Source organism: Entelurus aequoreus, linkage group LG08, assembly GCF_033978785.1.
Source record: "Entelurus aequoreus isolate RoL-2023_Sb linkage group LG08, RoL_Eaeq_v1.1, whole genome shotgun sequence".
Lineage (NCBI taxonomy): Eukaryota > Metazoa > Chordata > Actinopteri > Syngnathiformes > Syngnathidae > Entelurus > Entelurus aequoreus.
The window spans coordinates 49,304,373-49,327,375 of NC_084738.1; the positions used below are offsets into that span (position 1 = coordinate 49,304,373).

The following is a 23,003-nucleotide window of genomic DNA, read 5'->3' on the forward strand; positions in this document are numbered from 1 at the left end:
AAACAAAGTCAATTGATGCTTTTTGGTGTCATATATAATTATTTTTAATGGCGAAAGTTACTTTCATATTTCTTATATGAAAAAATACATGTTTTAGTATGCATTTTTTTGCATCTTGAGCGGAGTAAATGCAGCCTCTCTCCAATGAGCGCACTTTCAAAGGTAAAAAAATAATTAAAAAGTGGTTTTATTGTAGATGCACTGTAGGACTGTTTCTTCAATGCCCATAAAAAGTGGTAGATGTCTCCTGCATGTTCGAAAACATAGCAAAACGTCACACAGCATGATAACATGAATGTGCAGTAAATGAGAGTGTCTCGGTGGTGAAACCCTGTATAGTACATGCAAAATACTCATTTAAATAAGAAGGTCTGCACTACTTCACAATTGCTCACGCAGTCTTAGTAGATCACACGCAACACTCCCACTTATAGTACACGCTGTTTTATAGATTGCACACGTTGTTTATTGCATGGTGTATGGATCTTAGTAAATCCGGCCCATTGTGTATACAAATGTTGTGTTAGAAGGTGTGAGCAGTGTTGAGTTACCTTATTATGGGTTTTTCTAAACAGAAAAGAGATCAAACACTGGAGAGGAAACAGAAGAACGGCGACGACCATCCCAACAGCGACTGTCTCCATGTTAACCAGCAGATTGGCCGACACCGCTCCACTTATCCAAATATAAAAACAAATAAAAGTTAAAATGCTGAATGGTATGAGTTTTTGACTGAGGTGAATTCAGAATGTACCTGTGCCCTCGGGAGCCAACAGCTCCATACCACATCGCCCCTAATGCCAGGTATAAGTGCAGTATGAGGGCGCTGCAGGTGACTCTTTGAGACCTGGTAAAACGACTGTGGACAGGGCGTTCCCATAGCGACAACCAGATGTGGCGCTCTACCATCCCAAAAAGAAGCTGGGAGGAAAGGATTCGTCTAAATTCAGTCAGCTCCTCAGGACCTGTGGAAGATAAGTCAACCTTTCGCTCATCAGTTGACTCAATGCCATTTAAAAACTTTTTTTTTTCAAGCTTAACGTGAAAAATTGTGCTCTTACATGATGCCAGAATTTCTTTCTCCACTGTACCATTCTTCTGGTTCTCCACCGAGAGCCAGTCCTCCACCAGGAAGAAGAACATGTGGTCGGTCACAGGATCCCAGACCACCACATGCTGAACATACCATGATGGGTCCAACCCTACATTGACATGCACAACACAATGTATTTAAAGTCCAACAAGTTGGAAGGAAAGTGCTGAGAAGAAGAAGCTGATACTATTCTTTGAATTAAAGAAATAAATCCTACCTTGGCACCATAATGAAGCTGGATGAGTCTAACGCCAGCCAAGAATGTTAAAATAATATCTAAAAAGCCGACATGTATCCATGAAAATATGGAAAGCTGCTGATGGTGTGTTGGACGGAGAAGCAGCTGGAAGGAGATGCTGTAAAAGTCCACTCTCCAATGCTGTACATTATTATTACATCACTACGGCTTATTATTAGAACTACAACTTAAACTAACTTTAATAATTACAACTAAGGCATGTTACACGTTAAAATTGGGCTGTTTGGGGGTGGGCAAACACCAATGAAATTGATTTCAGTTAATTTCAATGGTAGACAATTTGAGTTAAAAGCTTTGTCACAGAACCAATCAAGCTCATAAGTTGAAGTACTACTTTGTGTATTTTGTATTTTTTGAATTGTTTAAGTGACACTTCTCCTCAAAGAAGGACAAGTATAAACAAGAGCAGTAAGACTCCCGTGTCAACGTACCTCACTTGTTATCAGCAAGTTTGTTTTACTGTTAATATCATTCCTTTATTTGAATGTTGTTTAAAAAGGAAATAGGTATATCTTAAAACTGATTTTATAGTTAAAGTTATATGTGTGGGCACTTATTTTTACACTTGTGTGACGTCATCGTTTGAATTTGGACAATTCTAGTTCCGACTCCGGTTCTTTGTTTTGAATACGATTTCCAACGATTCTTGATTCTGATTCTTTTAAAAGGCACGGTCAAAAATGTGCTATTCTCAACTAGTATATACATATCAATCATTTGAACTTGAATACAAATGGAATCTTTCCGCAAGAGTACACTTTTACAAAAGTTTCACTTTATTTTTGAAAACCTCATAAAAAATATACATATTCTGTTTATTGGGATGTTCCAATCATAGCTTTATACTGCCGATTCCGACACGATCATCTATGGGTGAAATTAGCTGATACCGATCACATATCCATCCATTTTCTACCGCTTATTCCCTTCGGGGTCGCAGGGGGCACTGGAGCCTATCTCAGCTACAATCGGGCGGAAGGCGGGGTACACCCTGGACAAGTCGCCACCTCATCGCAGCCGATCACATATATTAACCATATTTTTTTAAATGTATTATTTATGGTGAGCAGTATTGACAGTTTAACAATGCTGATATGGAAAATAGTTATTTCTTATCTTTTATTACATTCAATTGTTTAATCAAAACAATCAATTGTGCACAATACCAAATACAATAAAAATATTACTAGTTAAATCATTTAGTTTTTGCCTTCAAAGTCCTCCTCGTGTGTGCAGGGAGTTATTTTCAGACTTTGTAGGCAGTAACAAAAACTAAAAAATTAAAAATAGAGTTGGAATATAGGACTCGGTATACAGAGTCCTACATTCCAACAAAGTTGAGAAAACGAAAATTTTCAAGGCAACATGATGCAACAAGATTTTTGCGTTTTCTCAACTTTTGACTACTATTGTTGACTTAACTAAGACTTACAAGTTGAGATAAGAGTTATGTCAACTCGGATCTTCTTGTCAGTAATATCACATATGATCACAAGTTAATATTCCATATAATTTGTGGATTTATTGTTTTGTAAAAGTCAATATCTAAATTCCATTGAAAGCAGCTCAAGTTAATATCACATATGATCACAAGTTAATATCACATATGATCACAAGTTAATATCACATAAGATCACAAGTTAATATTCCATATGATTTGTGGCTTTATTCTTTTGTAAAACGGACCAAACTCGCCACAAAATTAACTACAACAAGATAGATTTTTCAAAAAAGATTTGAAAGATTGAAAGATCCGAGTTGACATAACTCTTATCTCAACTTGTAAATCTTAGTTAAGTCAACAATAGTAGTCAAAAGTTGAGAAAACGCAAAAATCTTGTTGCATCATGTTGCCTTGAAAATTTGCGTTTTCTCAACTTTTTTTTTTTTTTTTACAGTGTATCCATCGAACCCAACCCTAATGAGATTGATCCATTTTTTACCGCTTGTCCCTTTCGGGGTCGCGGGGGGCGCTGGAGCCTATCTCAGCTGCATTTGGGCGGAAGGCGTGGTACACCCTGGACAAGTCGCCACCTCATCACAGGGCCAACACAGATAGACAGACAACATTCACACTCACATTCACACACTAGGGACAATTTAGTGTTGCCAATCAACCTATCCCATGTTTTTGGAGGTGGGAGGAAGCCTGAGTTCCCGGAGGGAACCCACACAGTCACGGGGAGAACATGCAAACTCCACACAGAAAGATCTCGAGCCCGGGATTGAACTCAGGACTTCTCAGGACCTTCGTATTGTGAGGCACATGCACTAACCCCTGTTCCACCGTGCCACCGAACCCAACCATTATGTGATTGATGGCGAATATGTTGTTGAAAATGTGTCTTTACACCTGACTTGACAGATAAAGTATTTGAATATCATTTAAAAAAAACTTTCCATAAACCAGAAAAAGTCGCTAGATTTGTCACTGGTCTAGACAATCTGAAGGGGTACTTGCTAAATATACTGTAGTTAGCAACACTGATCCCTGATGTTTTCTTGTTCTCAGCCAGACCAGGTGAAGTGTGTTAAGCAGAAAAGTTTGGCCTCCGGCGATTATACAGAGTTGTAATGACAAAACTACACAAAGTCCCATTATAATGTGCGAATAGCTTGTGCCAAATCTCTCTGTGGCAGTCCAAATATATTCAAATCAATGACTGATACCTGTGTTGTCGTGCCAGATCCGAATTTTCCAAACTTCCCCTAAGTTGTCATCCGTCTCTAAGTGAAACTGGTCCAGGCTGCCACGTTGAAAAGCTCCATCCCTTTGCAGATGGCGAGACCCGCTCTTGTTGAGGCCGTACAAACTGATGCCAACGTGTGCTGTTGTGCCTGAAGGGATAATCGTATTCATTAAAATTGCAATATTAATATTCGTATTATTATTTTTTTTCAACTTCTCTGACCTGCTCCTTGCCTCCGGCCTGTCTTGACCTGCACTCGGTAGTGGTACAGTCCAGAACGACCACACAGGGGCACGTGGCTTTGTCTCAGGCTGTCCAGGTGGTCCAGTTTGTGGGCAATGAGTCCCACCAGCAGATGAATCAGGACCAGAACAGCACATACGATCCCTACCACAACATTAAGCACGGGGCCACCAGACTACATAGACAAGACACCAATGAGCCATTGCGGCGTCACTTAAAATGAATATGTGTGTGCTGACATACTGGTGGCAATAGTACGACGGCCCCAGGATGAACAAACAAAGTGGCCCCAAACATGGTGAGGTGGCGCGTCAGACAGTGCACTGTTCGGAGCGTGCTCCCCTCCAGTGGTTTGAGACCCTCACTACTCCAACTTCTCTCCTTGACACTGTAGTACTGGCACAGAGAGCTGAACACGCATAAAGACACACGGACAGGCCTGCCCTCCGCTACAGATGAGGTCAGCTCGACAGCGAGTGGCTTCTCCCTCCGCTTTAAACTGTCACAAAGAAGAACGTGAGTTAGGACAACTTACTGAAGGAACCTGAAACCTGAATATAAAGACAACATAACATACACCCGTAAACGTGGATGCATATGCAAAAGTGCAATATATTTATCTGTACAGTAAATCTATTTAGATCTGCACCTTGTTGCTCTTTTATCCTGCACTACAACGAGCTAATGCAACAAAATGTTGTTCTTATCTGTACTGTAAAGTTCAAATTTGAATGACAATAGTCAAGTCTAGTCTAAGTCTAAACAGTGTACTCACAGTGGAGATAAGAATAGGGTTTTCTCCGTGAAGGTGTTCAGAGCAGAAAGTGTGATTGGCCACTCTTTTGTGAGAGAATCCTGGAATCCACTTGTTATTTCTATTTTCACACGTCCCGACGTCACTGAAGTGAGACCTAAGGAGATGAAAACTATATAATTACAATCAAACTTGTAATTGTAGGATTGGGGCCATATGAATCCCTTCTCTACTGTAGACATTTGGCAGAATTTTGATTTGAGGCTCCCCCATTATAAAACGTATAAAATGGTAAATGGTAAATGGGTTATACTTGTATAGCGCTTTTCTACCTTCAAGGTACTCAAGGTAAAAAAAATGATCAAACTTGAATTTAATTTGAAGCATGTTTTTTTTTTTTTTTTAAAATCATGGAAAATATATTGTTCAATAATTAGTTGTTTTTAGTGCAAAATAAACAGTTAACAATACTTAAAACATAAAGTTGTGTGTGTTCTTTGCTAATGAAGCGCCCTGTCATTAATTAATTGACATTTTACAATCGCTTATTCGCGCAAGCCGTGACCCCTCACAGATTGTAGGGCCCTACACACAACGTGTGATCTACGTATATGGGGCCGCATTCTACCGTACATTTTTATAAACAAGAATTTGATGCACAACTCATTTTGTATGTTGTCATTCAAAATAGACCTACAGGTTCAGATACAACCCCGCTAATACAAACCGTGTTTCCATATGAGTTGGGAAATAGTGTTAGATGTAAATATAAACGGAATACAATGATTTGCAAATAATTTTCAACCCATATTCAATTGAATGCACTACAAAGACAAGATAATTGATGTTCAAACTCATAAACTTAATTTTTTTTTTGCAAATAATAATTAACTTAGAATTTCATGGCTGCAACACGTGCCAAAGTAGTTGGGAAAGGGCATGTTCACCACTGTGTAACATGGCCTTTCCTTTTAACAACACTCGGTAAACGTTTGGGAACTGAGGAGACACATTTTTTAAGCTTCTCAGGTGGAATTGTTTCCCATTCTTGCTTGATGTACAGCTTAAGTTGTTCAACAGTCCGGGGGTCTCCGTTGTGGTACTTTAGGCTTCACAATGCGCCACACATTTTCAATGGGAGACAGGTCTGGACTACATGCAGGCCAGTGTAGTACCCGCACTCTTTTATTATGAAGCCACGTTGATGTAACACGTGGCTTGGCATTGTCTTGCTGAAATAAGCAGGGGCGTCCATGGTAACGTTGCTTGGATGGCAACATATGTTGCTCCAAAACCTGTATTTACCTTTCAGCATTGATGGCGCCTTCACAGATGTGTAAGTTACCCATGTCTTGGGCACTAATACACCCCCATACCATCACAGATGCTGGCTTTTCAACTTTGCGCCTATAACAATCCGGATGGTTCTTTTCCTCTTTGGTCCGGAGGACACAACGTCCACAGTTTCCAAAAACAATTTGAAATGTGGACTCGTCAGACCACGGAACACTTTTCCACTTCGTATCAGTCCATATTAGATGAGCTCAGGCCCAGCGAAGCCGACGGTGTTTCTGGGTGTTGTTGATAAACGGTTTTCGCCTTGCATAGGAGAGTTTTAACTTGCACTTACAGATGTAGCGAAGAACTGTAGTTACTGACAGTGGGTTTCTGAAGTGTTCCTGAGCCCATGTGGTGATATCCTTTACACACTGATGTCGCTTGTTGATGCAGTACAGCCTGAGGGATCGAAGGTCACAGGCTTAGCTGCTTACGTGCAGTGATTTCTCCAGATTCTCTGAACCCTTTTGATAATATTACGGACCGTAGATGGAAAATCCCTACATTCCTTGCAATAGCTGGTTGAGAAAGGTTTTTCTTAAACTGTTCAACAATTTGCTCACACATTTGTTGACAAAGTGGTGACCCTCACCCCATCCTTGTTTGTGAATGACTGAGCATTTCATGGAATCTACTTTTATACCAAATCATGGCACCCACCTGTTCCCAATTTGCCTGTTCACCTGTGGGATGTTCCAAATAAGTGTTTGATGAGCATTCCTCAACTTTATCAGTATGTATTGCCACCTTTCCCAACTTCTTTGTCACGTGTTGCTGGCATCAAATTCTAAAGTTAATGATTATTTGCAAAAAAAAAAAGTTTATCAGTTTGAACATCAAATATGTTGTCTTTGTAGCATATTCAACTGAATATGGGTTGAAAATGATTTGCAAATCATTGTATTCCGTTTATATTAACATCTAACACAATTTCCCAACTCATATGGAAACAGAGTTTGTACTTGCTAAAGGGCACCTAAGCAGTAGTCCTGAAGCTGTTCTCAACATTTGATTTGTCTGCAGCTGGACTTGAACCATCACCCTCCAGTCCCAAAGTCCCTCAAATCCTTTGAGAATATAATTTGAATCGCTCATTGTAAACAGGCTAGACTTTGTATTGGAAAAGATGTGAAATGTTTTAAAAAACCGTACCTTGTTCCAGGCTGAAGTTGCAGGAGATATATAAGCCTGCGTTTTCGTCCATGCCCTCCACAGGTTTTATTGTGAAGTTCAGAGGTCCGTCCGGGGGCAACGCAACAGTCGTACATGTACCATCCGTGTGTCCGCCGCCATTTCTCAATTTGTTCTCCCTGTCGCCTTGTTTCACAGGATGCTTGTTGTGCAGGGTGACTTGTATGGCTTGTTCGGGCTCCAGATCCTGAATGGGTACGGGCTCCCCCTGCGGTGTGGTGATCTCCATGGCAACCAGAGAAGTGGAGATCGGAGGGTCGGCTGCAGACAGCAAAGCGTGAGACTCATCCAGACCCAAAACCACCTGCACCAGCTCTGAGCGCTGACTTTTCAGGTGAGCAGTGAGCGTGGTTGGGATTTGAAACGGACACGGGGGAGTTGAGGATGACCTGGAGATCATGGGATCGGACTGCTTAGAGCAGAGAAGGTCGGAGGGGTCTCCGTGGAAGCCGACTGTACTGATATAAGGTGTAAAGAAGGAAAGGGGAACCCCACCAGCAGCGTGCATCAGGGAGCGCATCAAAGCCCCTGCAGTGTCCAGAGCGGACAAGGTGATTGATGAAGCTGCTCCTAAAGTTCTTGAGTAGTTCTGCTGGGAGTTTGGGCCATTGACTGATAGAGACAAAGCAGACAGGGAGCTACCTGCAAACATAGACCACAATAGTTAACACTTGTTGTGACAAAAAAACTGTTATTATAAACTATGTTTAAAGGATGTAGAAAGCCATCAAGCCCCTATGATTACAATTGCTTTCCCCTCAATAATCAGGTTTGTAATTTGCATACTGTAACAAGTACAGTAGGGAAGGGATTCATTTGACCCCATTCCTGGGTGAGAGGAAAAGGGGTGGGGAGGGATAATCATTTTGCAATGCAGTGTGCTGAAAATGATGGAAAGCGCCAGTCTACGTAGCAACTGACGCTGTGGTTAAAGTATGAATTGCCACAAAACACCCTTTTAAGATATTCAATATGCTACTGCTATCTGGCGGCTGAAGTGGATAGTGCACCTTCCCAATACGTAACGCTTAATGTGTAAGGTAAACCGCGAGCCATATGAATCCAGTTCCTACTGTATGACTGTTTTTAATCTGTGTTGAGGCATTGAGAGGTAACAATTTGTATTCTATTACATTTGCATCTGTGATTTTTATCGAAGTAGGTAACTTTTATTGTGAATTTACTCGATATAACAGGGTTATATCCATCCATCCATCTTCTACCGCTTGTCCCTTTCGGGGTCGCGGGGGGTGCTGGAGCCTATCTCAGCTGCATTCGGGCGGTAGGCAAACTACACCATGGACAAGTCACCACCTCATCGCAGGGCCAACACAGATAGACAGACATCATTCACACTCACATTCACACACTAGGGCCAATTTAGTGTTGCCAATCAACCTATCCCCAGGTGCATGTCTTTGGAGGTGGGAGGAAACCGGAGGGAACCCCCGCAGTCATGGGGAGAACAATTTAAATTAACCTAAATAATTTGAAAGAATTAAAAAGTGCAGTTACTCATTATAAATTTATGAAAATAAGATTATTTGGAAATGTAGAAAAATTAACGGTAATATTAATACAGTAATCCCTCGTTGAATGCTGTTATTTGGTTCCAATCCGGAAATGACTGTTATAAACAAATTTCGGCTATCTTGGCCATTCCCGGTGCCATCCAGATTGGTGTTGTTTTTGCAGTTCTCCCATTTCCTGTTTTGCATTGTATGCTGCAGCTTGTTGCTTAGTGGGCTATCAGCACACTTGATTTTCATTCCCACTTAGCATTGTGGTATTTAAGTTCTGCAGCGTTTGTGTTTGCTTCTTGCCAGATTATGCCTTATTTGTGCTTGTATTTTTGTTCCATCTTTAAATGACTATTAACTACTATTTACTGCCACCATGTCCCCACATTCTGAGGTTATGCGCCTCACCAATGTAGTAAAAAATACATAATAAAATAAAAATATTTATTAAAAACTCAGTTAAAAATGATTGACGATATAGAGAGTGTGCGAGATTGTTTGGATGTTATGCATTTTTTTATTACTACCAATTTAAACTATTGTACATTAAAAACTTCCAAATGTACTCGAATAAACATCCCACTGAAAAAATAAACATAAAACAGCAATTGTCCTCTTTTTTTTCATACCTATGATGTTAAGGATGTTTCTGCCGGTGTCAAACACTGACAAAACACCAGGACTCGTGTGTTCCTTCATCACTCGGATCATCTTTTCGACTGCTTCAAAAACTTTCTCCTGACAGTCGTCACACACTAACTCAGCAGGCACAGCCTGGGGAACATTAAAATATGTTACATGTTTGACAATACATGGTTTTAATTTATAAAATACTACATTAATACAGTATATGTCGCTGAATCACTCAATCTATTGCAATACCCTAAATGCTCCAATTACAGAAGAGTCCCTGATGGTTGTCGAGCACGTTGGTATCAAAAAGCAAATGACTGCTGGGTCTCTATTTAGCGCTGGATCAAATAAAGAAACATGGTGTTAACAGCTGGGGCTGTAGGCAACCTCAGTAGCTACATTTAAATTATTATTGTCATGATCTCACATGACAATTCTGACTTTGTTTTCCATTAGTTTTGTCTCATTTCCTGTCCTGGTGCTCCTAATTTGGTTATATTTCCTGTTATATTCCTGTTTCTGCTGCACCTTCACTTTCTGTTCTGTTTCCTGCCAGCACACCTGTTTTCCATTAGTAAATATATTTTAATTGCACCTGTTGCTCCTTGGATCATTGTGTTTTATGCCTTGAGAAAGTGTTTGTGTGTATTTCCATGCTGCACTAGATTTGTTTTGCACCAGTGTACCTTTGTTTTCCCTAATTAAACATCTTGCCTGCACATTGCCTCCCTTGCTCTTCATCCTGGAGTCCAGACCAACCAGAGAATGTAACACTTATGAGTGGTCTGCATGCAGAAGCTTTGTCTAGCTCTGCATATGTTTTAGAATGTTGGTTATGCTACTTAACCGTTGATGTGAAACTCATTCATGCAATTCTTTTGTTTACAATGATCTCATTATCAGTATGAATGCTGGCTCAGCAGTTTGCTCCTTACCGGTTAAGTTAATAAATTACCATGTGATAACTTAGAAGAGCGATTTTTCTTTTTCAACTTTTTTATGCACCCTACATTCTAACTAAAATAAAATAAATAGGTTGTCAAATATCATGAGTTTGCTTGTTTTTAAATTACGGAATCTAAATATTGCCTGCTTCCAAATAACACTGAGGTATGTTTGTGGTTTAGGTAATAAAAAATATACTGTAGCTACAAGGAGAGCATTTATGGTGGTAAGGGTGGCCAAAAAGATAGCATTAGAAGTGTCCCAGTACAACTTTTTCACTTCTGGTACAATACCGATATTGGAGCCTTGCGTATTGGTGGATAACGATATTAATCCGATACAATATCAGCGCAAGTCATATACGGCATGTTAGAAAAGTCGATCAAGTGAAATTCCTCAAATAACAATGGTAGGTATGGAAAAAGCAGTCTTTAAATTGAAGTGGAGTGGTAATTTGTTTGGTTTATTTAGTTTTGATGCTGTAAATTTAATGATCCAGACACATTTGTGCTGAATACTTTCTAATAAAGTTCTGTGTTAGACACTGTAAGTAATGTACCTCTACAATTACTTAATACTTGTTTGTATTGACAAATGTTTGTGTTTTAGACTGCACATTTTTCCAATGAAGGACACTTATTACGTATGTCTAGCTTGTGTGCTAAGCTGTTGCGTAGCTGCTACCTCCTAGTAGCCTATAGCCTACCATGTTTACTAGGGCTGTGAATCTTTGGGTGTCCCACGATTTGATTCAATATCGATTCTTGGGCTCACGATTCGATTCAAAATCGATTTTTTTTTTTTCAATTCAACACGATTCTCGATTCAAAAACGATTTTTTTCCGATTGAAAACGATTCTTTATTCATTCAATACATAAGATTTCAGCAGGATCTACCCCAGTCTGCTGACATGCAAGCAGAGTAGTAGATTTTTGTAAAAAGCTTTTATAATTGTAAAGGACAATGTGTTATCAACTGATTGCAATAATGTAAATGTGTTTTAACTATTAAATTAACCAAAAATATGACTTATTTTATTTTTGTGAAAATATTGGACATAGTGTGTTGTCAAGCTTATGAGATGGGATGCAAGTGTAAGCCACTGTGACACTTTTTTTTTTGTTTATATAAATGTCTAATGATAATGTCAATGAGGGATTTTTAATCACTGCTATGTTGAAATTGTAACTAATATTTATACTGTTGTTGATAATATTATTTTTTTTCCACTACTTTTGGTTTGTTTTGTGTCGTGTTTGTGTCTCCTCTCAATTGCTCTGTTTATTGCAGTTCTGAGTGTTGCTGGGTCGGGTTTGGTTTTGGAATTGGATTGCATTGTTATGGTATTGCTGTGTATTGTTTTGTTGGATTGATTAATAAAAAATAAATAAATAAATAAAATAAAATAAATAAATAAAAATAGATTTTTTAAAAATGAGAATCGAATCTGAATCGCACAACGTGAGAATCGTGATTCGAATTCGAATCGATTTTTTCCCACACCCCTAATGTTTACCTTTTGTAAATAACTTCACTAAAAAATAAGAAAAGAGCAACCTTGTGCGCTCATTGGAGGACGTTTAGATGTTAACTGACTGTCCAGCTTTGCACAAGTACACACGCTGAAGGACTGCTTGTATCGGAGCTTATATTAGGGACCGATACTTGTTTTTTTTTCTGATATAGGACAGATATCCAAGATCAATATCGGATCGGCACAGCATTCTTACAGTAGACTGGGCTAAAGCTGAGCTGATCTGATCGACGTCCATCAGGGAAGAAATGGGAAGAGACACCAAAGCTTTGGTGACATTCTCTCTAATCTCCGCCTGCATCGTGAGCTCTCTGGTACTTTGTCCAGGCTTCATCTGTGGATCAAAAGGAGCAATGGGGGTTGTCAACATTGTAAGCAAGAGTGGGATCATGCTTCTAAATCAAGGTGTCTTCCTTTCTTTAGACTATATGTTCTCTATCACAGAAGGACCCTAAACTTAGAAGGTTTGAATATACGTTAGATTTTTAATCTGCTGCAGCTCCCTTAAAGTCCTTGGGCAGCCCTCAGGTGAGGAGGCTTCACCTCACACACTACAGTTGATATAGAAAAGATAATGTTCCTAATTGCCGCAAGAAAGATGCAATTATGTTCCTGTATATCAGTGGTCCCCAACCTTTTTTGCACCACCAATCTAGGCATTATTTTCAGGGACCGGCTTCCCACTTGGGAAAATTTCAACTCACTATAACGTTGAATTAGTGGGAGCCCTGGGCTTGTTTATTTGCAATGAGATGCTGATGGAAATCAGCCTTTGGCTACAATATGTCACATTTATATTTGATATGTTCATTAATGTGCATTGTATCATGTCACAAAGTTATAACACATGGCAACTACTTATGAGGAGTTTTATTGTACATCTATAAACAAGCTTATTGGTGTGTCTAGTGCACCGGTGTCAAACTCAAGGCCCGCGGGCCAGATCTGGCCCTCCACGTCATTTTATATAGCCCGTAAAAGCCTGGAAATAATATGTGTCAATAAAATACCTTATATTTTCTTTCTTTACTTTCTTATTTTCTTACTAAATGTACTAGGTTTTTTTTCCTAGTTTGACAGGGAAAATCTGTCCAATATTGCAACAAAAATTATATTATCTAGCTTTGTTAGTCAAAATCCAATTAAATACTTAAATATCTGCCAAACTTATGGTTTCGAAGCAAGTTATTCATCAAATTGTACACTATAAAAAATACCAATAGATTTTACTGTAAAATTTAGGGAGTTTTTTTTACAGCATATTACTGTAAGTTGAAAAAAAAAAATGACCAATGTTTTTTTTTTTTTACAGTAAAATTCTGTCAGTTTTTTTTTTAATTGTAATCCATGGTTGATGATTTTATGGTACCACATTTTATTATAGTAAATAAACTGGCAGCTGAGTTCCCAAAATAAAATTAAACAGCGGTACTGTATTTCTATTTACAGTAATATGTTGTAAAACTAATAATAATAAAATAACACCATATATTTTACAGTAAAAGTCCGGCAACTAAACTGCCAGTTTTTTTCTGTAAAAAAACAGTGGTCGAATCCACAGATTATTTTTACCTCTTTATGTAAAAAAAAAATTAAATATTTAAATTCATTAATTATTTACTGTTAAAAGCAGCCCTCTATTGGCAGCCATGACTGCGGTGTGGCCCTCAATGAAAACAAGTTTGACACCGCTGGTCTAGTGGGACAGGCCAAAGTTAAGTCGGAGAAAATGCAATCCTTTATAAATTATTTAATGTTTCTCTCCGGCCCGGTAGCAATTGCTTCACGTATTGCATTTTAATGTTTCTCTCCGGCTCGGTAGCAATTGCTTCCCTAACCACCGGTCTCCGGACCGGTGGTTAGGGACCACTGCTGTAAATTACCTGATTGAGTTGACTGGTGAGAACAATGGCATATGGGATGATCTCCTGCGGGTTTCCATGTTGGACTAAAGCCCACAACTCGGTCTGACTCTTGGTTCTAAGCCAATCGCTGGCAGTCACACGACTGTGAACAGTCAAAGTTCTGAAGCATAAATAAACAAACATTTGAAATATGCACTGCATTTTCATCATTGGTTGTAGAACTCTTGAAGATGGTGACATACCTTTTTAGAGCAATGACTTTTACTCCGAGGTTGCCTTCTATGAGCAAAGTAACTGTGATGAGTGACTTGTTTTGTCCGTGCACAGGACTCCCCACTGGAACCATGCTGCCAAAACTGGAGCGAGTACCCCTTAGGAAATACATAACAACCCTTCACATTCAGACACGATACATTTTGTCAAGACGGACTGTAGATTAATTGGTGAATTTACTTGTACAACGTGACAGGTGGGCCGGTAGATGGATGGGATGGGGCCACCTGGAAGGTATAGATGAACTCAGAGGCTGGGCTTTCGCCATCTTGCCACCCTGACATAAAACAGAACATACAATTCTATGTACTATATGTGACAATGTTTTTTATATACAACCTTGAACAGAATCGTAAAAACAGGACAAATGTTTTGCATAATATAGGTTGAGATCAGCCTATGTGCACACAGACAAGATGGTATAGCGCATGTTGATTTTCTGGGGGTCTACTACTTTTTCGTCACATAACCCTTAGGATCTTTAAAAGACCCACAGCATCCAGATGACCAATATTTTCACTAACAAGTTCTTGTTATGTATTTTCTGTTCCTGAAAATGAATCTGCCAGTCAGTTCCCATAATATCCAACAGTTTTTGATTAATCGGTAGATAACTAACTCTACTTGGAAGACCACCTTTCCATTGCCAGACTCGATATGCCGCCCCTTCTTGTTGTGACATCATCTACAGAACTGGAACCCATTTCCCTGCATAGACAGTGTGGATAAAGTCATGTAAAACTATTATTTTAATCCTTTAATTGCATGTTTTTGTCGCCTTGGTCCATGATTACTTCAAACTGATATGGTTAAGATTACGAGCAAACAAGAAATAAAACAGAATCGCCATTTCAGGACTTCCCTGCTCGTCTGTCATTTCTTCCATAGACACTATAACCTTGAGGAAATACTACAAGACATGAGTAAACACTCATGTCTTGCAGTATTTCCTCAAGTATCTTTGGGAAACATCAGTAGAAGAGGACGCAAAAAAAACCTACTAGCGGCTTACCCTCTTTTTCTCTCTTTCTCAGTTTTTTTTTTTATAGGATCTGACTCAGTCTTTCTCCTTTTGAGGGTGCTGCCTATTTTCAGGATTATATTTGGCTTTAATAATTTTTTCCCATCCAAATTCAGATCAAAACCCTTCTTCATCTAAGTAACAGTCAATAAAATGATGACTGCAAATTACACTCCTTTTGCTCGGTGTATCCTATTTTGCACGAGTCAATTTCACTGGAGAGGTCAATACTTTCCTCATATTCCCATCATTTGGAAATGTATGCAGGCTGACCCCTTCTTTAGTTGTATAGCTACAACCTGCAACAATGCATCTGGCCGGCATATTTGCCAATTCCTTCATATTTCGAGCCAAAGTTATATGATTCGGGATGAAGACGTAACCAAAACACATACTACGCAATATGAAATTGCCTTTAGACTTCTGTAAGTGCTTTCAGCAGGCTAAAGCCAAACTTCCCACATTTCGAAGCTAAAAGTTGGCATTCCACAATGTGCTGAAATGTATTAGAAAACAAGCCCAAAATTACCAGTGTCTTTTTGTTCGGAAAATTTCCATGAAGACATAATTTTTAGGTCAAAACTATGAAATAAGTGCCAATGTTGAAAGCATTAGAGGGGACCTTTAAAATCACACTTTCATTGAAAAAAGGCCTTGCTTGTGCAGTTCAACAATCCTGCCACTTTCGAAGACAGAACAACTTTGATAGTGACAGAAAATGACACTGATGACAGATTTGAGTTTAGACCTGACCCCTTTTAAACCTTTCTTTGAGTTCATATTCAGTTGTAGCCTCTTTTTTGGACTCTTGCTCCTCTTGCTGTTCTACTTAAAATGTAAAATTACATTAGCGTTAAATCGGGGTACTTGACATTTTCCCACAGTCTCAAGATTTTGCTGAGGCCTAATTGTGTTGCAGCATTACCTGAGCAGTTGAAGGTGACCACCGTTTCCAGCAGATGGATGCCTGTCACTGGGTTCAACACACACAGACCTCCATAAGGAGGCTTGTCGGCTACCATTTTCAGACTGGCGCTGCCCCACCTCCCACTGCCAGGCTCAGTCACGTTGACAGTGTAGGTATACATTTTCCCTGGTAGTACGACGTCTGAACGGAGTACCAGTTTAGAGGAGTGTCTTCCTGTGAATGTGGTAACCTTGTCGAGGTCAAGGATCGAGCCCGTCTCGTCCTCAGCGCTCCATTCATACTGTGATAAGACAATTACATGGATTATAATAATAATAATTAATATCTACACAAACCACCATATTAACTACAAAGTAATTAAGTAAACTAAAACAGTTTAATCAGTTTAACAAATCAATCTTATTTGTATCTATCCAATAGCTGTCCACTTAACCATGTTATGGTCAAAACAGAGTCTGGAGCCTATCCCACCTGTCTTAGGATAACTTGCCACAGCCAGTAGTACCCAGCTACGTTAACTTTAACACTATTCATGGTGCAATATTATGTTGTCATTAGTTCAATATGTTTCAACACTTCCATTAATAAATTTATACCTGAACTTGGTCCTCACATCCTGCACAATGTCCAGATAGTCGGATGGGGGTGTGAATAGAACAGGAAACACACTCCACAAACACAGGAAGCAGTGCTATTTCACTCACTTTTACCTACAAAAAACATTAAAATAGAATGGACACTAATTTGTGGGTATACTTTTCCCTTTTATATCTTTGCATATGAATGAAATATTATTATTTTTATAGTACAAGGATCCATATGTGTTAACTTAATTTAAAATAAAACATTCATGGCTCACGTTACTTATATAACTATATAAGTCTCATTAAGTGGAACCTACATTTACGAGCCCCTCATTATGCAAACTTTTAGATTTACAAACCACAGAACTAAAACAAATTATGCTTTGTTGTATAAACCTTGTTTCAGTAAATAAACATTTCATGCAATCGTTGTGTGCTTTGCAACACATACATTGTGGGCGGGCAGATGGATCTCTGGGGCTCATTCAGTCAGCACAGCAGTACTGTAGTTAGCTACTGTACTCATTGCTACTTGAAGTGTTTTTAGCATTTTTACAGCATTTTCTAGTTTTGCTAGCTCAATGTGAGTCTAAACAAAGCAATGGATAAGTGATATGTGGTTAAAACCATTCCAGAAGTATCCACAGCGTTGTCAAAAATCCCCCCCACTCAAGGTAAAGTAGATTTTATATTTTATTCCTAATCATTGTAATAATTTTGCTGTTAAAGTTAAGGGGTTTTGTGATTTCAAACTGTATAAGCACCACAGGGCTAGTGGCAATGTGTGTGCGTCTGCAAATGAGGACAGTTCAGTTCTATCATGGTTGTTTTGGCCTTCTTAATAAATAGAAAGGTGATTCACCACCCCCTTGTTATGTTTGTTTGATATATAGTACTGTGTATCGCTTTATATTGTGATCAAACTGTATAAACTTTTACTAAAATATGGACTTTTGTCAAGGCTGCAACCCATTATTCATGTTTACGTTGTTTCTTATGGAGAAATTTGGTTTATTATACAAACTTTTTTATTAACAAACACTGTTCAAAAACCAAATAGTTTGTAAATCGATGTCAGCTTTGATTATAATTAAAGGGCATTCAAAGTCTAAAAACATTTTTCAATAAATTTCCTATCACTTATCATGCTCACGGGCGAGCCAGAGTCTATGCCAGCTGACTTTGGGTGAGAGGTGAGGTGTATCCCAGTCAATCATAAGGCACATATAAGACAAACAACTCTGGCCAAGAGTTTCCAATAACACTAACATGCATGGTTTTGTACGGTGAAAGGAAACCTACGCCACAATACAGAATCAAACAACATCTCAAAATCTATAAGATAAACACTTGCATGTGACAAAGTGAAGCATTAGTTCAGGAAATACTCACTGTCTGTGTGAAGGATGCTGGAGTTCTTCCTGCCTTATGTACAATTAAGGTGAACGAAAAGCTGGTGCCTGGGTGTAACTGTTTGCTGGGTACAGTCACAATACTAATGTTACTCTTAATAGGTTTTGTGGAATTCTGTGATACAAAAAAGGCAGGTAACTAGAACAAACAATATCAATATGTACACTATGAATGCTAGTATCAAGAGGATCAAACCTCTATGTAGTAAGTCCAGCGGTATTGGAGCGTATCCTCTCTTCCTGGATCAGCATCAGGATCGTGAGACCCACTTCCATCCAGGAAAAGATCACTGAGGCTCGGCCAGAGTCGATGTGAACCTCCCTTGATGACAGCCACCAACGGGGAGTGAAGTACTGTGACTGTGGTGCTTTGTTGCACGAGAAGAGGAGTTCCTTGAAGTGAAACTGTGAATAGAAGGCAATACTCCCCAACATTGAGAGAATGCTTTGGAAGCAAGAGCAAAGGTGAAGTTGTTCTATTGAGAAGGTTTCTGGTGATATTTCCATTTGGACTGTCTGATAGTCTGAACATCGCCCATTGGTATGAAGCTTTGTAGTCAGAGCAGTTCATGTCCACATTGGCTTCGAATAAAGCCATTCTAGATTTGAAGATCGTTGTCTGGCTCTGGATGAGAGATACTCGAGGACTAGAACACTTCAACACCTCCACCTTTATGGGTAGTTGTTTGGACACGTGGCTCACACTGTTGGAGATGTTGACCGTAACAATGTATACCCCAGCCTTGCCAAACGTATGATTGACTGTACCAAAATGCAAATCTTCAACAGTCTCCCCAAATCCCCACAAGTACCGAAGGTTGGTCCCTCCATTAACTTTCGCCGAAAATGTCACAACATGCCCAGTAAATATCCGATCAGAGTGACAAACAACCTGAACCTCCTCAACAGGCCATTCAACTGTCAGAGTCTTGTTTAGCATCTTGGAGCAGACGCCATTGCTTGCGACCACAGTGACTGATAACAAACCACCTAATGGTGGAGTAAAGTCAGCTTCTTTTCCAGTGAGCACCATTTTAGTACCATCTATGTTAAATATCCAAGTATAATTGACTGGAAACCCACTTTGCTCATCCACCACAAAACGTCTCTCTTTCAGAGCCTCTATGGCATGCTGGGAAGGACGTAAAAGTTGCAAAGTTTGAATATTCTCAATGATCTGAACTTGGTTTGACACCTGTGCACGACTGACCTGATTCCAAGCTTTAAGTTTAACAAAATGTGTCCCTGTTGGAAGGCTTGATGTCATAAACATTCCCTCAACCAAATCCTGACTATGCTTCCAGTTTTTACTTTCAAATGTTAAACCATAGCTTACATTACTTCCTTTGCTGATGTTTGACCTAAAGGTATCAGCTTCACCTGTGCAGAGAGTGTGTTTGCTAATGTTCAAAATGAGACCTTCAATTTTATCCTGGACAAACACATTGTGTGAAACTTCTTGCCAATTTACTGCATTGGAGACATTTAAAGACACCTTGTAAATACCTTCACAGGGGAAAATGTAGATAAAAGTTATGTTGGTCCTGTCAAAAATGTCAGTCATGACATCCCTTATTTTCCAAAACCATTGCAGATCACTACCTTTGTGGGCAACACCCTGAAATGACACAAAAGCATCTGTGCTTATATAAAACGGAAACATCTTGTCATCTATTCTAAAGTCCACCTCTTCTACCTCCTCTTGTACAATAAAAATCTTGGTGTCCTTACTCTGACTGAGGGCATTCTGAACTACAACTTGGACAAAACAATCTCCTGGGCTTGAAAACCTGTGAAGAAGATAGGAAGTGTGTGTCTCAATGGATGGAAGATTGGGGTCTACAAACCAAAAATACTTGAGGTCCGAACCAGTAAGGACAGATACCGAAATATTAATCAACTTCCCCACTGCCATGATATGTGACTGTGTGGTTATGTGTGCACTTCTTACACGTTCTACAGCCACAACAGAAGCCATGCTGGTGGTCTTGCCCAAATTGTTAGAGGCATTTAACTGAATTGATAGCGTTCCAGGACTTTCAACGACCAAGTTAAAATGTTCTCCTGCTGCCATTTGAAGCTTCCTTTCACTTTGTGCAGCAAGCCACCGATATTTAACATCGGAGCCTCTTGTGACTGTAGCAACAAACATCACTTCCTCTTGAGTTGGTAAGTATGTCATGTTTGTTAATTTTGGACAATCAAAGCTAAGGCCTTCTATTCTCTCAAAGACTTCAACTGAAATGGTTGCCTGCTGTCTGCTTACCATATTTTGTGATATTGCTCGTACTTGATATACTGCAGCTTTGGGGAAAACAAATTTAAATTGAGAGGTTCCTTGCTGGGGTGTCGCTAAGCCATCCACAGTCCAAGAGTAGGTAGTGCTGCTATTATCACTGTTAACTGCTCTAATATGGATCTCTTCCCCAACCACACCGTAAGGCTGGTTGGTTTGAAGGCTAAAGTCTGAAACAGGATGCAACACAGTCACTTTTAGTGTCACAGATTCCTGGCTTATTGCATTAAAGGCAGTGGCATTCACAGTGTAATCACCCGTTGCCGTAAACACATGTAAAACATGTTGCTTCTGTTCTGCTTGAAAACCATCACCAAAATCCCATTGCACTGACACATTGCTGCCAGAACAACTGGCCACCCAAAATGAGGCTGATGTATTGACTGTCACCGTCTCACTACCTCGCACCACAGAGAAATTACTGACAGGTGTCTGAACGATGATGCTCGTATTGGCCGTTTTGCTGCTCACTTTATTACTCACAGTGACATATACCTCTTGAACTCCTTCGTCTCGGAAGGTAAAACACTTCAGGGCAGTTTCTGTCACCGCGGCTTGACTGGAAGAGCTGCTGAACCACTCAAACTGACAACCCTTACACTCTTCTACAGAAAACAACACACTAAAGCATACGTTATCTCCAACAGCTGCTATATGACGAGATGACTGCAGTGACATGCGAGATACTGGTGTTTCCACACAGACAGCGCTATTGTATGACACAGTGCTATTAGAGCTATGCACCGTTAAGCTAACACTGTAAGCTCCTGGGCTAGAAAAATTGTGTGTGGCTGTGGATCGCCCTTCCACAACAACTACAGGCAATTCTTCATCAAATAGCCAATGGAAAGCCAGCATGGATACATTTCCACTGACCAAAGCAGTAAACTCTGTGTTCCTACCACTAATGATACACTCGGCAGGCAGCATTCCAACTACAGCCAATTCATATACAGCCACGCTGATAAAATGCTGAGCATGGCTGACAGAATTAGAGACAGTTACCCCCACTGTATAGTTTCCAGGAAAATCATATACGTGATCAACTGTACCATTTGTCAAGTTTCCCAGTTTCGACCCATCACCAAAGTCAAAATCCCAAATAAGTGCCGTACCAGTTGCGACTTTTGCCCTTAACTTTGTAACAGAGCCCAACTCGCTTGGTCCGTCGTTACTGACACTTAGCCTGGATATTTCCTCCATAACTTCCACCACGAGCCAGGTGTTGAGCACAGAAAGAGAGTTGTTGGCACACAGAGTGATGTTGTAAACTTCAGCAGATGTAAAGACGTGTTCAACTTTGTGATCGGTGCCTTGGACAGCTTTGGACTTGTCACCAAAATCCCATGTGAGGACGATGTTGTTGGAGGCAGGATCAGTGGTAGCTTCCAAGCGGAAAGTCCGGTCCACAATTGGCACCAGAGGGGCGGAGTCAAGGAACAGCTGTTTTAACAAGGGACGGATGCATATCTTGGTAGACTTTTGCTGTTTTTCATATTTGTTAGAGACTTCCACTTGAAGAGTGTAGTCACCTGCGCAAAAGGAAAAACACACCATTTATTCTTTACCTCTCTACCTATAGCCCAAAAAGTTCTTTACCTATAGCCCAAAAATTTATGGACAGATTGACATTAACCTTTCAGTATATGTCTGAAATGGGATAAGGAACAAGTCATTACATTTTGGGGCTGATCCAGATATTTTCTACTATGTTAACTTGCATTTATGTTACCAATCTCAACTTGTGTGAGTGTGTGTGTGTGTGTGTGTGTGTGTGTGTGTGTGTGTGTGTGTGTGTGTGTGTGTGTGTGTGTGTGTGTGTGTGTGTGTGTGTGTGTGTGTGTGTGTGTGTGCGCGCGTGTGTGTGCATGTGTGTATGTGTGTGTGCGAAGATGACGACTGACAAGATCAGACCTGGGCCATTATTTAAACTCTGGGACCATATTGAGAGAAACAAAATGTGTCTGTGGCGGGTGTGTATCTGTGTATGTCAACAAATTTCAAATGTATATTCTGTTTCTTTCATTCCACTGTAGAAAACAAAAAAAGTTATGGGCACGTTTTGATTAAACTTTCAGGAAATGTCAGAAATTGGTTAAGAAACAAGTGTCTACATTTTAGAACTGATTCGGATAACTGTCTGGATTCAGGACTTTCTTACTTTTGGGATGGAAGGACTGGTGGAGGTCTGCACTCTATTAGTGCTATTCTCATTCATTCTGTTTATGTTTTAACCTGTACCGTTATGATGCCATGGTGAAGTGAGGGCACTGTTATAAAGGACAATGACAGTTACAATAGCACCTGCCGGATTTGTTCGAAAACCACCGACAGTTGTTGAAATAAGAAATTTTCAAATCATAGTAATGACATTTTTTGTTTCAGTTGTAGACAAACAAATTATACTGCTTCTGAAAATTGTG

The 23,003-nt window shown here is 39.7% G+C and overlaps 1 protein-coding gene across 1 annotated transcript in view; it reads right to left on the bottom strand.

Annotated features, from left to right (window-relative positions):
• LOC133656399 (polycystin-1-like) overlaps window positions 1–23,003 on the bottom strand; it is a 57,163-nt gene that overhangs the window by 21,684 nt on the left and 12,476 nt on the right. Inside the window, exons 11-27 of the mRNA XM_062057485.1 lie at window positions 18,481–22,112; window positions 18,265–18,399; window positions 16,885–16,998; window positions 16,286–16,568; window positions 14,520–14,616; window positions 14,309–14,437; window positions 14,085–14,226; window positions 12,398–12,535; window positions 9,718–9,862; window positions 7,530–8,210; window positions 5,061–5,196; window positions 4,529–4,784; window positions 4,265–4,460; window positions 4,023–4,190; window positions 1,062–1,202; window positions 755–965; window positions 552–675 (exon numbers count right to left, since the gene is read on the bottom strand). Coding sequence (XP_061913469.1) covers window positions 552–675; window positions 755–965; window positions 1,062–1,202; window positions 4,023–4,190; window positions 4,265–4,460; window positions 4,529–4,784; window positions 5,061–5,196; window positions 7,530–8,210; window positions 9,718–9,862; window positions 12,398–12,535; window positions 14,085–14,226; window positions 14,309–14,437; window positions 14,520–14,616; window positions 16,286–16,568; window positions 16,885–16,998; window positions 18,265–18,399; window positions 18,481–22,112 — 6,728 coding nt within the window. The remainder of the gene's footprint in view (window positions 1–551; window positions 676–754; window positions 966–1,061; window positions 1,203–4,022; window positions 4,191–4,264; window positions 4,461–4,528; window positions 4,785–5,060; window positions 5,197–7,529; window positions 8,211–9,717; window positions 9,863–12,397; window positions 12,536–14,084; window positions 14,227–14,308; window positions 14,438–14,519; window positions 14,617–16,285; window positions 16,569–16,884; window positions 16,999–18,264; window positions 18,400–18,480; window positions 22,113–23,003) is intronic.